The 16,577-nt window shown below is 39.1% G+C and overlaps 1 protein-coding gene across 2 annotated transcripts in view; it reads left to right on the top strand.

Annotated features, from left to right (window-relative positions):
• The first annotated feature begins 10,225 nt into the window (after positions 1 to 10,225).
• LOC114637754 (arylacetamide deacetylase-like 4) overlaps positions 10,226 to 16,577 on the top strand; it is a 10,155-nt gene continuing 3,803 nt past the window's right edge. For both annotated transcript variants that reach the window (XM_028786019.1, XM_028786018.1), the window contains exon 1: positions 10,226 to 10,393. In XM_028786019.1, coding sequence (XP_028641852.1) covers positions 10,226 to 10,393 — 168 coding nt within the window. The remainder of the gene's footprint in view (positions 10,394 to 16,577) is intronic.

Raw genomic sequence — 16,577 nt, 5'->3', positions numbered from 1 at the left:
TAATGGTTGAGTAGTATTTCATTGTGTAAATATACCACATTTTCTGTATCCATTCCTCTGTTGAGGGACATCTGGGTTGTTTTCAGGTTCTGGCTATTATAAATATGGCTGCTATAAACATAGTGGAGCAGGTGTCCTTGCTATATGTTGGAGCATCTTTTGAGTATATGCCCAGGAGAGGTATAGCTGGGTCCTCAGGTAATACTATGTACAATTTTCTGAGGAACTGCCAGACAGATTTCCAGAGTGGTTGTACCAGCTTGCAATCCCACCAACAGTGGAAGACTGTTCCTCTTTCTCCACATCCTCAGCAGCATCTGCTGTCACCTGAGGTTTTGATCTTAGCCATTCTGACTGGTGTGAGATGGAATCTCAGGGTTGTTTTGATTTATATTTCCCTGATGACTAAGAATGTTGAACATTTCTTTAGTTGTTTCTCAGCCATTTGAGTTTCCTCATTTGAGAATTCCTTGTTTAGTTCTGTACCCCATTTTAAAACTAGGGTTATTTGATTGTCTGGAGTCTAATTTCTTGAGTTCTTTGTATATATTGGGTATAAACCCTCTATCGGATGTAGGTTAGTAAAGATTTTTTCCCAGTCTGTTGGTTGCCATTTTGCATTATTGACAGTGTCCTTTGCCTTACAGAAATTTTGCAATGTTATGAGGTTCCAATTGTCGATTGTTGATCTTACCGGATAAGCCATTAGTATTGTGTTCAGGAAAATTTCCCCTGTGCCTACGTATTTGAGGCTTTCCCCCACTTTCTCTTCTATTAGTTTCAGTGTATCTGGTTTTATGTAGAGGTCCTTGATCTACTTGGACTTGAGCTTTGTACAACGAGATAAGAATGGATCCATTTGCATTCTTCTACATGTTGACTGCCAGTTGAACCAGCACCATTTGTTGAAAATGCTGTCTTTTTTCCCACTGGATAGGTTTAGCTCATTTGCCAAAGATCAAGTCACCATAGGTGTGTGCTTTCATTTTTCAGTCTTCAATTCTATTCCATTGATCTACAAGTGAATTGCCTGTCTTTGTACCAATACCATGCAGTTTTTTATCACTATTGCCCAGTAGTACAGCTTGAGGTCAGGGATGGTGATTTCCCTAAAGGTCATTTTATTGCTGAGAATAGTTTTCACTATCCTGTGTTTTTTAGTTATTCCAAATGAATTTGAGAATTGCTCTTTCTAACTCTATGAAGAATTGAGTTGGAATTTTGATGGGGATTGCTTCGAATCTGTAGATTGCTTTTAGCAAGATGGCCATTTTTACTATATTAATCCTGCCAATCCATGAGCAGGAGAGATCTTTCCATCTTCTGAAGTCTTCTTCAATTTCTTTCTTCAGAGACTAGAAGTTCTTGTCATACAGATCATTCACTTGTTTGGTTAGAGTCACACCAAGGTATTTTACATTACTTGTGACTATTGTGAAGAGTATCATTTCCCAAATTTCTTTTTCAGCCTGTTTATCCTTTGAGTAGAAGAAGGTTACATATTTATTTGAGAGGCCTAGGCCCTGGATCCTTTTATGAGTGGCCCAAATCACACCAGTAAACTCGTAAAATTCTTAATAACTCTTAAAAATTGTGATGAGGATGCTGAAGTATATAGCTCTTCACAATTCATGGCTTCTGGTGGGGTTGTAGGAAAAGGATTCAGTTTTCTTTAAGCACTGGCCACTAGGAGTTTGGCCATGCTCCATTGAGTATACAATGGTAAGACAATTGGACTTGTTTCTTCCTCCTCCTCCTCCTCTTCCTCCTCCTCCTCCTCCTCCTCCTCTATTTCCTCTTCTTTTTCTTCTTTGTCCTCTTCATCTTTCTTTTCCTCTTCCTTCCCTTCTTCATTGGGGGCATCACAAGAATGGCAAGATACACCTGGGTGCATCAAAAAGTGAATGTGTTTGGGATGCATTATATGAGATTCACAAATAAGCAATAAAAATATTTTGGAAAAATTATTCATTATATGTGTCTATGTTTCATGTACATTAGTGTCAACATGCATGTGACACAACACACATGTGGAAGACAGAAGGCAATGCTCCGTAGCTGGTTTTCACCTTCACTCTTGAGGCAGGCTCTGACTTGTTTCTGCCATTTCTGAGTACTTTTGGCAAGCAGCCCATGAAATTCTGGGTAGTCTCTTGTCTCTGCCTTGTACTTCATGGTAGAAGTGTTGGGATTACATATTGCAAATACTGCATCTGACTTTTGAATATGGATCCTCGAAACCAATCTCTGTTTGGCAGGGTGTATGACAAGGGCTTCTGACTCCTGAGCCATACTGCCAGCCCAGATGCTGGATGCTATTATGCTATCATTATACTTAAACAAGCACACTTATTAATGTGTATGTGCATGTGTGTGTGCATATGCATGTGTGTGCTTATATGCTTGTATGTTTATGTGTGTGTGTATGTGTGTGTGTATTTGCTTGCCACAGTACATGTGTGCAGCTCAGAGGACAACATGTGGTTGTCAGTTCACTTCAACTCTGTGAGTCTTGGGTATCAAACTCAGTTGTTCATGTTTGGTGGCAAGTGCCTTATTGAACTGTTGAACACCTTGTTGACCATTAATCAATGATTTTTAACCTGAAGATTCACTGGAAATCTTTCTTCTGATTTGGAACAGTAAACAGTGGGAAATCAGTGAACCAAGAAGTTGAGATGGAAAGTGCATTGCTTACCCTAGCTCTTTTGTGGAATCAAGAGCATACCATACAATGCAGATGAAGTGCCAGGATATTAGCACTGTATAACCCTGGACAGACCTATTCCTGTGAGCCACTGTTGCTGGGGTACCATGAGAATGTAATCCTACTATGTGTGGAAATCCTATTCTCAGATTCTTGCTAGGTTAGGTAAGATTTCACAGGCCTTTTGTTTTTCTGGAGCAGAATTTTTAGCCTCTGACTGGCGCTGGATTGTGTGGAGTTCTGACAGACATGTTAGGTGACTATGTCAGACAAACTCTGGGAGGAGAGTGTGGAGGCACAGATGTTACTAAAACCAGACCTGTGCTCTTCACAGAAGGTCTGAAGTTACTTGCTCAAAAACGCAGCTACTAGGGGCTCTGGAGCATCTGGGTAGTGGCTGTTTGAGGGCTAGTGCTGCTAGCAGAGCTGGCCACATTCTTCCTGGGAGTCTGTATGGGTTGTCATCCAGCACCTTCTCATGGCTGAAATTCCACCTACCCTGAGGCATCCAGCCAAGTTAAGGTTTTTTTTGCATTGCATGTTGCAGTACTTGGTAACTTTGGTCAGTCTTCCCTTGGCCACGCCAAGGCTTAGGGGTGCTTTTTTTGTAGCCTACTCTTCTCATTGAGTTTCTTCTCTTCTTTCTCTAGATTCTCATGAGATTCAGTTGGGGAAGTCTCTTGTATCTTACCTCTTACCTTTCCTATCACTTGCCCCCTATTTAATTTTCTATGCATTTTCTCTTTTTTTTTTACTTCCTCCCCATTCTTCTTTTCTTCTCTCTTCCATTTTCCCTTTTTCTTTTCCCTTAAGATAGTATCTCACAATGTAGTCTATCCTGGCCTTGGCCTTGTTCTAACTACCCCTCCCCACTCCTGTGGAATGGGGCTTATATGCTCTTAAATTTCCCACAACAGTCATGTCGAAATTTCACAAGCAGGCACAGTGTATCTGGTTTTATGTTGAAGTTCTTGATTCACTTGGACTTGAGTTTTGTGCAGAGTGATAAAAATGGGTCTTTCTTAATCCTTCCACATGTAAACATCCAGTTAGACCAACACTATTTGTTAGAGATGCTTTCCTGTTTACACTGTGTGGTTTGGACTCTTTATCAAAAATAAAATGACCATAGGTGGGCAGGTTTATTTCTGGGTCTTCGATTAGATCCCATTGATCAGCGTGTCTGTTTCTATAACAATATCATGTAGTTTTAATCACTATTGCTCCATAGGATAGCTTGAGAGGAGGGAAGGTGGTTCCTCCTGAAGTTCTTGTTCAAGATTGTTTTGGCTATGCTGGGTTTTTTGATTTTCCATATGAAGTTGAGAATTGCTCTTTCAAGGTCTAAAAAAAATTGTGTAGAAATTTAGATGGGAATTGTATTAAATCTGTAGATTGCTTTTGGTGAGGCGGCCCTTTTCACTATGTTAACTCTGCCTGTCTATCAACATGGGAGCTCTTTCTATCTTCTGATATCTTCCAAAATTTCTTCCTCCAGGAACTTGAAGTTCTTGTCTTAACAGCTCTTTAACTTGCTTGGGTAGAGTCACATCAAGATATTTTATATTATTCTTGGCTATTGTAAAGGGTGTTATTTCCCTAATTTCCTTCTTGGCCAGTTTACCATTTGTATAAAGAAGGGCTTCTGATTTCTTTGAGTTAATTTTGTATCCAGCCACTTTTCTGAAGCCGTTTATCACCTGTAGGAGTTCTCTGGCAGAATTTTTGGGGCCACTTATGTATACTGTTGTATCATCAGAAAATATCTATATTTTGACTTCTTTTCTGATTTGTATCCCCTTGATCTCCTTTAGTTGTCTCATTGCTCTGGCAATAAATACTACTACTGCTACTACTGCTACTGCTACCACTACTACTAGTCTATTGATTAGATATGGAGAGAGTGGGCAGCCTTGTCTTGACCCCGATTTTAGTAGGATTGCTTTAAGTTTCTCTCCATTTAGCTTGATGTTTGCTATTTGCTTGCTGTATATTGCTTTGATTATGTTTACGTATGTGCCTTGTATCGCTGATCTCTCTAATACTTTTAACACGAAGGGGTGTTGAATATTGTCAAAGGCCTTTTCAGCATCTAATGAGATAATGATGTAATTATTTTCTTTCAGTTTGTTTATATGGTGGATTACTTTGATGGATTTTCATATACTGAACAATCCCTGCATCTCTAGGATGAAGTCTCCTTGATCATGAGGGATGATCTTTTTGATGTGTCCCTGGATTCAGTTTGTGAGTATTTTATTGAGTATTTTTTTTTACATCAGTGTTCATTAAAAAAATCAGTCTGAATTTCTCTTTCTTTGTTGAATCTTTCTGTGACTTAGGTATCAGGGTTACTGTGGCTTCATAAAATGATCTTTGTAGTGATATTTCTGTTTCTATCTTGTGGAATAGTTTGAGGAGTATTGGTATTAGCTCTTCTTTGAAAGTCTGCTAAAATTCTGTACTAAAACCATGTGGCCCTGGGCTTTTTTCTTTGGTTGTAAGCCTGTTAATGACTGATTTTATTTCTTTAGGGGTTATAAGACTGTTTAAATAGTTTTCCTGATCTTGATTGAACTTTGGTAAGTGGTATCTGTCTAAAAAAATTGTCATTTCATTAAGATTTTCCAATTTTGTAGAGTACAGCCTCTTAAAGTAAGCCTAACGATTCTTTGAATATCCTCAGTATCAGTTGTTATGTGTCCCTTTTCATTACTGGCTTTGTTTATTTGGATACTGTCTCTCTGTCTTTTGGTTAGTTTCAGTAAGGATTTGTCTATCTTATTGATTTTCTCAAAGGACCAGCTCTTGGTTTTGTTGAGTCTATGTATTGTTTTCTTTGTTTCTAACTGATTTCAGCCCCAATTTGGATTATTTTCTGCCTTCTACTCCTTTTTGGTGTGCTTGTTTCTTTCTTTTTTTTTCTAGAGCTTTCAGGTGTACTTTTAAATTGCTGTTATGGGAACTTCATAACTTCTTTATGGAGTCACATAGTACTATGAACTTTCCTCTTAGCACTGCTTTCATTGTGTCCCATAAATTTGAGTATGATGTGGCTTCATTTTTATTGAATTCTAGAAAATATTTAATTTCTTTCTTTATTTTCCCTGACCCAGAGATCATTGAGTATAGAGTTTCTTAATTTCCCTGAATATATAGGCTTTCTGGTGTTTTTGTTCTTGTTGAAGGCCAGGTTCTTCTGGCTTTTAGGGTTTCTGTTGAGAAGTTTGTTGTAATTCTGATATTTCTGCCTTTATATGTTCCTTGGCCTTTTCCCCTTACAGCTTTTAAAATTCTTTCTTTGTTCTGTGCATTTAGTGTTTTGATTACTATGTAACAACAGGATTTTTTTTTTGGTCCAATCTATTTGGTGTTCTATAGGCTTCTTGTACATTTTTGGGCTTTTCTTTCTTAGGTTAGAGAAGTTCTCTTCTATAATTGTGTTGAAGATGCTTTCTGGTCCTTAGAGCTGAGAATTTTCACACTCTTCTATTTCTATCATTCTTAGATTTGGTCTTTTCATTATGTTTTGGATGTCCTGGATGTTTTGGGTTAGCAGTTTTTTATGTTTTAAATTTTCTTTGACTGTTGTATCAGTATCTTCTAAGGTATATCTATGCCTGAGATTTTTTTCTTCTGTCTCTTATATTCTGTTGTTAATGTTTACATCTGTAGTTCATGACCTCTTTCCTAGGATATCCATTTCTAGTGTTTCATCCTTTTGTGTTTTCTTTATGTTTCTACTTCCATTTTTAGGTCTTGGAGCACCTTGTTCAATTTTTATTTCTTTAAGTATTTATTTGTTTCCTCTTTAAGGGATTCCACCTGTTTACCTGTGTTTTCCTGTATTTCTTTCAGTGAGTTATTTATATCCTCCTTAAAGTACTCTATTATCGTCATGAGATAGGATTTTAGGTCAGATTCCTGATGTTCAGGTGTGATGGGGTATTCAGGGCTTGCTGTTTTGGGAGAACGGGGTTCTGATGGTGCCAAAGTTGCTTACGGTCTTGCACTTGCCTCTCACCATCTGGTTAGCTCTGGTGTTAACTGGCCTGGGTGTCTCTGTCTGGGGTCTGTTTCCTGTGTCTCTGGGTTGTTGCAGGTCTCCTGGAAGGCCTGTGGTTTTGGCTATAGCAGATCTCCTGTGAGGCCTTCAGACTGTAGGGTCTTCATAGGCCATGCACGCCAATGATCTAGCTGCAGCAAATTTCTTGGGAGACCTTCAGACTGTGGGGTCTTCAGAGAAACACAAGCTGATGTTTTGCCCTGGTGGAAGGCTGCTTTTTTCCTTTTCCTTTTAATAGCAACATTTACCTATCTTGATTCTTATTTAAAGCCAGAAGCTGCAGGCCTCTGATGGAATTAACACTTGTTGCTTAATAGCAGGAAGTTAAGTTAAGATGTCCTTTGTTCTTTTTTCCATAGGTCCAGGTCCTCTGCTTGCCAAGTCCTCAGGCTGAGAGATTATTTACCTCCTTATCTACTAGGGAAGGTCACATGCAGGAAGAGAAAAAAAGGAGACACTTTAAGAAAGGATTCTAATCTTTATTTCTGAGGGAAAGTGTACGAGGAAAAAAACTATCATAGTCTGTGCTCTCTAAATTTCTAAGTTGCTCTGCAAATTTCTAAATTACTCTACTCTGTTGTCCTCCTTCCTTCTCCTAATCTTGCTCTCTCTTTCTGCTTTAATATAATGCAATGTAATATAATCACTCCTAGGTTTTTGTACCTTTTCTAGGGAATAGATTTCATGTTATTTCCAAGCATTTTTGATTTTTACAAAATTTCACTAAAAGTTCAAACATAAATTCAAATCATAAATCGAATAAGAAGTTTACAATAGAGGTGTTTACATGTTTTTTCTAATAATGTCTGTTATCTAACTCGATATTCATTATCTGCCACTGGCTCCATAAGTTTGTTGAGAGTCTAAAACTATAATTTTTGTGACTAAGTTAACATTGAAGTTTTGTATAGATAAACCCAGTCAATATTTTATCTTCTGTCTTTGCATCTACAATAAATAGACAGTTCACTTTTATGACCTTTGGTTAATTGTAATACAACCTCTTGGAATGTGTTCTAAGTTGTAAATGCCTGCTTTCTATCTCAGAAGCAATTAACTCTCTACATGTGAAGACTGGTAGAGTTCTAATTGCAGTTTTCATACCAGAGAAGGCATTAATAGCAGTCCTATTAGAAAGGGCTTAATAATTACTAGTACAGTTTTAGGAATTCTTATATGATCATCATTAAGAATTAGTAAGCCATCTATTTGTGTATATAGCATCACTATATTATAGTACATCCTTGTCAATCTACAGAGATCTGCCCAAATGGGCCAATATCTAGTGAATATATATATATATATATACACACACACACACACACACACACACACACACACACACACACACGTATATGTTATGTTCAGGGGATTAAGTAAAAAGGTCCTTTGTTCTTTTTTCCACAGGTCCAGGTCCTCTGCTTGCCAAGTCCTCAGATATATATATGAAAGGCACATTAATAGCACAAATCTTTCCTAAAATCTAGTCCGTTTTGGCCTTGCCTAAAAAGGGCTTATTTATTGTAGTTCACAGACTGCGATAAAACCATCTCAGGAATACCACCTGCTAGTTTTTAACCTCTCTTAGATGGCTTCTGGCAAGTATCATTAATAATGTCAGACTGTTGCTTGCCCATTGGATGAAGGCTAGTTATTGGTTGGCCAGTCTTTCAGACTGCTTGATCTTTGTTCCTGAATTTCTTTTAAACAGGACAAATTTTGAGTCAAAAGTTTTGTGGATGGGTTGGTGTCTTTGCCCCTCCATTGGAGGTTCTGCATGGTAATAGGAGGTGGCCTCTTCAGGTTCAATGTCCCCGCTGTTAGGCATCTTGGTTAAGGTCACCTGCATTGACTTCTGAAAGCCTCCCCTATCCCAGGTCTCCATGGGACTTCCTAGAGATTCCCTCCACCTCTCACCTCCAGCAGCTACAGATTTCCATTCATTCTTCTGGCCCTCTGGGTCTCTCTCATGTTTCTTCCCACACCTGTTCCTGCCTTCCCATTCCCCTTCCTCTCCTCTCTCCTATCCAGTTCCCTTTCTACTTCTGCCTCCCATGACTACTTTGTTCCCCTTTCTAAGTGAGATTCAAACATCCTCAATTGGGCCTTCCTTCATGTTTAGCTTCTTTGGGTCTGTGAGGTGTATCATGGGTATTCTGTACTTTATGGCTAATATTCACTTATAAGTAAGTACATACTGTGCATGTCCTTTTGGGACTGGGTTATCTCACTCAGGATATTTTCTAGTTTCATCCATTTGCCTGAAAGATTCACGATGTTTTTGTTTTTAATAGCTAAATAGTATTCCATTGTGTAAATGAATCACATTTTCTGTATCCATTCGGTTGAAGGATATCTGAGTTGTTTCTAGTTTCTGGCTATTATGAATAAAGCTCCTATGAACATAGTGGAGCATGTATCCTTGTGGTATGGTGGAACGTCTTTTGAATGTACACCTGGGTTTTCAGGTAGAACTATTTATAGTTTTCTGGGAAACCACCAGATTGAGTTTAAGAGTGGTTGTACAAGTTTTGAATTCCACCAGTAATAGAGGAGTGTTGTCTTTCTCCACAGTCTCACTATCATGTGTTGCTGTTTGAGTTTTTAAAGAAAATATGTTTGTTTTTAGATCACAAAGGATGGTCACTTTGAATTTCAGCCTGCCTTTTGAATGTGTCTTTTAAATGTCAATCACTCATTCTTATGTTCCTGCCTCTGTCTCCCAAGTGTCGGGATTAAAGGCATGTGCCTCCCAAGTGCTGAATCAAAGGTGTAAGCCACCACTTGGCTATAGATTTCTTATAATAGTTATTTTTTTTAGTGTTAGGGGTACACTTTCAAGTTTTTTGAATGTGTGATCTATCATTCTTGCTGATATATTCTGAATTAGTTCCCTGGCAAAATTTGATATTCTAGGTTTTTTTAAAATTTTTTTATTGGATGTTTTATTTACATTTCATATGTTGTCCCCTGACCCCATCCCCCACCCACCCAGGAACCCCCTATCCCCTCACCCCTCCTCCTTCCTCTCTGTGGATGTAACCCCTACCTATCCCCCCACTCCCACCTCCCCACCCTCAAAATTCCACCCCCTGGGGCTTCCAGCCTTCATGAGGTCAAGGATCTCTTCTTCCACCTAAGTGATGTTTTCAGACATTTTTTCTATCTTACCTGTATCAACTATATACAATCTGAGTCTGCTGATGCTGTGAGAGTGTAATTTTAGTGTAATATGGAAGCCTTATTCTCAGATTCTCCTTAGAGGTTTAAGGGAGTTTTTTTTTTTTCTTGGACCTAATTTTTATGTCTCTCATTGGCTGGCATGTGTGGAGTTCTGGCAGCCAAGTCAGAAGACTGTGCCAGAGGTGGAGGCAGCAATAAAAGTGGATTAGGTGTTCTGCTTACAAGTTCCCCAGGACAGCAACTCCTCAGGGCTCTGGAGCACCTGGATCATGGCTGTTCTGTGGCTGGTGCTTCTAGCAGGGGTATCCACGTTTTTACTAGGGGTGTTTGTATGGGTCATCATACAGCATTTTCTCACTGTTGAAATTCCATCTACTCTGAAGCATCCAACCAAGTTAAGGTTTTTGCATTGCATGTTCCTGTACCTGTTAACTCTGGTGAGTCTTTCCTTGAGCCCCATGATGGGTTGGGATTGCTTTTTGTACTCTATTCTTCAACTATCACTTCCCTGTCTTTCTAGATTCTCGTAAGACTCAGAGAAGCCTCTTATATCCTACTTCTCACCTTCCCTATCTCTTTCCCTTCTCATTTTTGTTTTCTATTCATTTTCTTCCCTTTTTTTACTTCCTCCCCCACTTTCGTTTTTTTCTTTCCCTTCTATTTCCCACTTTCTGGTTTTCCCCCCAACGAGATAGCATCTCACAATGTAGTCTAGCCTGGCCTTGGCCTTATACTTGCCACTTCCTATTCCATCTCCTGTTGGCTGAAATTACAAAGTATATCACTAGTCTTGTCTATGACACTCTTTTTTTGAAGACCAAGAAAATAGCTTCAGCTCCAGTTGCTGCACATTAAAGCCTGATAGATCTAAAAGCACCTTCAGCTGGAGCCTCCTCTTTCCCCATTTTCCCCATGACTTTGTCTCCAGATGATTTCCTTCCATTCATGTGACACTTTGAGTACAAAAATGAATTTGCTCAGTTTTGTCCTGAGCACAGATAAGGCTCTGTTTGATGAAATACATGTTATGGATTTACCCAGGTCTTTAGCTGTGTTGTACTGGACAGTAGTTCCCTGAGATGGCTTTCTGGGATGGAAATTGGGGAAGGCATTGGCATATGTTCATAGATACAGCAGGAGAAACATAGTCTGATCTCATATATTGAGTAAGTAATTGAAATGAGACCTCATGTCTCAAATCAGGGTAGACATTAGGTAGTAGCTAGAAATTTCACAGTGATTGCCTCAGAGGATAGCTGAGGTGGAGGTGCCAAGGTGATGAATTTTCAGCCAGACTATCGCATTGGCATTGCTGCTGTGTTCTCACTGGCTCAAGAGCCTCTTTGTTAACTTTTTTTGTGCCTCAGGATCCTTATCTGAAATGAAGTAATGATGTATGAATCACTAGGTTGGTAAAAGCATTAGATGACAGTTGATAAGACTTTTTAGCTTTTGATAAGTGGTAGAAACATATTCCTGTCCTGTGAAGAACTATCACTCTGAACAATGGACTAACATTAGAGAAAGAAGCAAGGTTTAGGGTCATTGGTTAATTTAAGCTCCTGGCATGGCAGTACATATGAGGGCCTTGGGTCTTCCAAAACAAAAACATATGGATTTTTCCAATCTTATGGTTTCACTTAAAAAATTGTCTTTAATCTAAGCACCTGATGGTGCTGGCTTGCTACATGTGGTCCTACATGATCTTGTTTTGAATCTGGGGTTTGCTTTGCAGAATGTTTTCTGTATGGGAGACCCTGCCTGAACTTTGTAGCCCAGAGACATCAGGAACCCTGCATATTAGGGTGGTGAATGCAAGGATATCCATATGGTTAATGATCACATGCCCCAAAACAGAAAAAGGATAGTTAAAGAGGAGAAAGAATAGTCTGCAAATATTCTATTTTCCCAAGATGAATAGCTAAGACTTTCTTTATGACCTTAACAGAAACAAACATGAAATACTTATTTCTCTTTTGAAAGTTTCACATACAATGTTGCGTTATCCAAAATTCTTAAATAATCATACATCATTTATTCTATAGGTGGAGTCCAAGAGTTGAATGACATGCATGTAGCTACTCTCACAAGAGACCTCTGGCTCAGTGGAAGGGAGACATTTGAGTAATTCTACATTTGCAATAGCATCTTCAATACCCTCTAATTGAATCTGGGAAGTAAAGTGATGGCTTCCAAGGAAGAAGCAGTGAACATTATGAGGAGGAAGAAGTTCTTTTTCTCAAGAATATGTACTCAAAGCTTGAATATTCAAGTTTCTTGGAGCAGTCTGTAGCTTGTCAGGCCTCAGAACCTCAATTCTGTACTTGAGTTTAGATCTCCTTCCTGAAACAGTTGGTTACTGTGTCTGAAAATCCTTCAAATTGCACAGATTTCAGAAATGTAAATGTTATGTTTTATTCTTTTACTTATTAAGTCTCATGAGTCTCTTGCTCTCTCTTGCACGGAATGTTTCCATACAGAAGAGACAGCTCTACAACACACCACCTTTTTCTCTATTTTTCTTACATTCTCCCTGAGATTTTTTTATAAAAATTCCATGGGCCTCAGAGTGGGCAATAATTGATGTTCTTCAAGACTAATCATTGAGCCACTGTCCTATTTCATCTGCATCTTATTCTCAGGAGTTTCATTGGTAGTTGTTGGTCTGCTGCAAACATCCTTTTCAAAAGGAAGTTCTTGCTGGGGGCCAGCTCTAGCAAATCTTCTTTCTTGTTCAGTTCTCCTTGAGGCAGCAGAAGGAAAAGAGCATAGGTGGGGGTAAGGCTTAGTCTTGTGAGATATGGGGAGTAAGACTTGGTCTTATGAGATATTTATAGTTGATATACAATGATAAAAATATTTATTTATCTATGTCCAAGTCACTTTGCTCTTGTAGCTGACCTGCCTGAATCCTTTTGTGTAGCAACCTGTTCAGGTCAGTCAGCAGGGTCTCCAGCGCAGGAGTGAGGATGCACGCTTCCAATTCCCGCTGTGTCCTTCACTGTATCCCACTTACTGGAGCTCCAACGTTGAGGCGCCACTTCGTAGCCACCTGAACTGCCACACGTTCGGGGGCCACTTTGTAACGGCCCATTCTGCTGCTCCGGTCTGCAGGTCAGGGCCTAGCAAGAGAGAGTGGGGACGGAGACGGGAAGAGTGGAGACAAGATAGGGAGTCTGATCAAGTCTCTTCAAGTCTCGTTTGTTGGAAGGAAATCCTGGGTATTTATACCCTTTACCACGTATCTTGCCCTTGAGGACAAGCACAGCTGAAGGCACTACGTCATGTGTCTTGCAGCGTGGATATCACGTGCACCTAGCTAGCAGTGAGGAGACTACGTGCGCCTTGCAGCTGGCGGCACTAAACAGCAAAACAAGATATGTGAGAAAAACAAGATGTTTATCAGAGTGTGGTCAGCTGTTGCCGGCTGTTGAAAACAAGTCTCTTGTCCAGGTATATGGCTTGAGATGGTTGTAAAGATGATAGCCGCTTTCGGCTAGGAGTCAGCTCCCAACACCTTTGAGGCCAAAACTTCAGTCTCTGAGATTTAGCACCTCATCATAAAACTGCAGGGTATTAAGTAAAGGATTAATTTCTAGAGCCATTAACCTTTTGTCCTCTCACTTGTTAGGAGAAGATAATCATACTTGCAGAAGGAAAGAGGAAATATGAAAAAACCCACATGAATTAATATACAGATTTATACATGCACATTTATATATTTCTATTCAAAGAAGTTGTGCCCAGCTTGCATACATTCTTATAATTCTCTCTCTCTCTCTCTCTCTCTCCCTCCTCTCCTCTCCCTCTGTCTCTCTCTCTTTCTCTCTCTCTAACACACACACACACACACACACACACACACACACACACACACGCGCGCGCATACTTACAAATGCATTTGGAGCAAAAGACCAAGCACCAATGCCAAAAGAACTCACTCATTCTGGATGAAAATTGAGCTTCAATCTTTATTGCACAATGAAAGAAAAAGCTTCTACCCTTTTCTTGCTAAATGAATTAAATCCAAGTCTGTAAGAAGAAAGCTTTGTTCTCTTTAGTAAGACTAAGCCTGCCTTGTTATTAAGAAAATACCTGTTCTGTCCCATGGTAAGAAGAAGTCTACATGATCCTTCTGCTTTCTCTGCAGCTTTTTCTTTCTTTTCTCTTTCTCTCTGGATTCTGCATATTGCTCTTTTAATTTTTTGTTACTTTATAGTTTCTAAGTTATTCCACTCTGCTTTCTTCTTCTAATCTTGCTCTCTCCTCTGCTCGGATGTCACAATAATGCTCTTACTCTCAGTGCCTTGTCTACCAATGTTATGCCTTTATTTTGAAGTTCTTGAGTTTGGTTCTGTCTAAAAAGTTCTCTTGTGTCCAGACTAAAAATTATTGTCAGTTCTGTTCTGAAACAGTTCTCTGTTCAAGTCTGTCTCAAAAATGTTGAATCTAAAAAGTTCTTCTCAGCTCAGTTCTATCTCTTCTCTGTGTCCTCGGCACTTATACATACTTTCAGAATACATGATCACATGGTAAAAAGTTCACCACAAGTTTACACATAAATTAAAATCATAAATCAAAATAGAAGTTTACAACAAAGAATGTTTCCATGCATATCCATTAGGAGTAATTATCTGGCTAAACATTCATCACCTGTCACAGCTCCACAGGTTTGTGGTGAGTTAAAAACCATAACTAAGTTATTAGGGAAGTTCTGTATAGATAAAGCCAGTCAATAGTTTATCTTTTCCCCTAGCACCTGTAATAAATTGTAGTTCCCTCTTTATGACCTTTGGTTAATGGTTTTACAACCTGATGAAATGTTCTTTGAGTAGTAGAATGCCTGCTTACTATCTCAGAAGCAATTGACTGACTGATGACACTTGGAGACAAGCAGAGTTCTCACTTCAGTTTTGATTATCGGAGAGAATTTAATAGTAGTTCTACTAAAAAAGAGCTTAATAAATACTGACATAATCTTAGGAATTCTTATAGGATCATCATTATTAAGAAGTCATCTATTTGTCTATTTAGCATCACTAGAAAGCAGTACATCTTTGTTGTTCTACAGAGATCTGCTCAAAAGGGTGGGCTAATATCTAATACAGGAAAAGTATATTAATAGCAGGAATCTTTCCTAAAATGATTTTCTCCTGTGCCTTGCTTATCAGAGCTCCATTGTAGATTTTTAATCCAAGGCAAAGTCATCTCAAGAAGATCACCTGCTAGTTAGTAGGTTGTCATATGACAGATCCTGACAATTTCTGAAGTTGACAGAGAAATAGTGTTCAGAAGGAAGTTTGGTAAACACACCATATCTATCTAATCAATCATAATCAGGGCCATCCCTTCTGGAAACCATGGTTTCTACAGCCAGTGGTTTACAATGTCAGACACAAACTCCTGTGGAGTGAGGCTTACATGATCTTGATTTTCTCACAATGTTCATGTCACTATTTCACAAACCTTGCCTGGAATATAGTACTGTAGCATGCAGGGACTGTACCTGAGTAAGGTTTTGGTGATAGTTCTCCTTTCAAGCCCACAAATAGATCCTTCTTTCTTTATGGAAGATAGCCAGTAAGGAGGGAACTTCCAGCTTTGGCCCAGTTTTATTTCTCCATGTATTGCACCTAGATCACATGGTATCTTTAGCAATAGTCTCACTGTCTAGGACTGGCATGAATTCAACAGCAGTGGCAAGAGCCTTTATGTTTTGGGGGGCCTCATGTACCTCCTATGCTAACAATTTGTAGGTAGACAGTCAACCCATTTCTAAAACCTGGGGTTTTTAATTTAACAAACTTACTGTCTTAATAGTATATTAAAAAATGTACCCAGGCCCAGTTGCATTGTATGGTAGGTAGAAAGCATTGTACCTTCATTCACCCCAGATTGCCACATCATTTTCTCAAACAACTAATCTTGTCACAATCAATTCTCTATATGTGTTCCTACTTACCACTTATTTGTATGAGATACTTGCTGGTGGCATTCATAGTTCATTTTTTAAACATGCAAATGTTTGCAAGAACCTTCAGCAGTGTCCGTGTAGGCATATATGCACGTCTCACCCAAATGCATAGGATATATGTATTGTACTTACCAGTTCCCTGTGTGCATGCCTCGGCTACTTCTCCACGGGGCTATAAGTGCCACAGCTGTTTAGCCTGTCCTATGATTGTCAAAACCTTCAGAAAAAAAATGTTCTTATCCTTATTAAAAGTCTCTTGTGCCTTTCTTTCTTAGTTGCATTTGGACCCTCTCTTTACCAAGTTAGTTGTAGAACAGGCAGGTATTTTGGGCAAGGTGGCATGCCAGAACCTGCCAGCATACTAGGAGTCCAAGAATACTTGCATAGTTTAAAAATAATCAGACACTAGGTGGTTTAGGGGACACTAAAACAGTAAAAAAAATTCATAAGATAGAAAATCCCACTGTCTTCACTTCTCAGGAGCCTATTATGAAGATCTTTATCCCAGTCACCCCATAAAGGACTTAATTGGCACATGAGCATACCACATCATCACCACTAGAATTGCTTGTCTCTTCTCTTCTCTTCTCTTCTCTTCTCTTCTCTTCTCTTCTCTTCTCTTCTCTCTCTTCTCTTCTCTTCTCTTC

This window comes from Grammomys surdaster, unplaced genomic scaffold (assembly GCF_004785775.1).
Source record: "Grammomys surdaster isolate TR1022 unplaced genomic scaffold, NIH_TR_1.0 125408, whole genome shotgun sequence".
NCBI classification, from domain to species: Eukaryota; Metazoa; Chordata; class Mammalia; order Rodentia; family Muridae; genus Grammomys; species Grammomys surdaster.
Note: the sequence above shows the minus strand (reverse complement) of the source record. Positions and strands in the feature narration are given on the sequence as shown.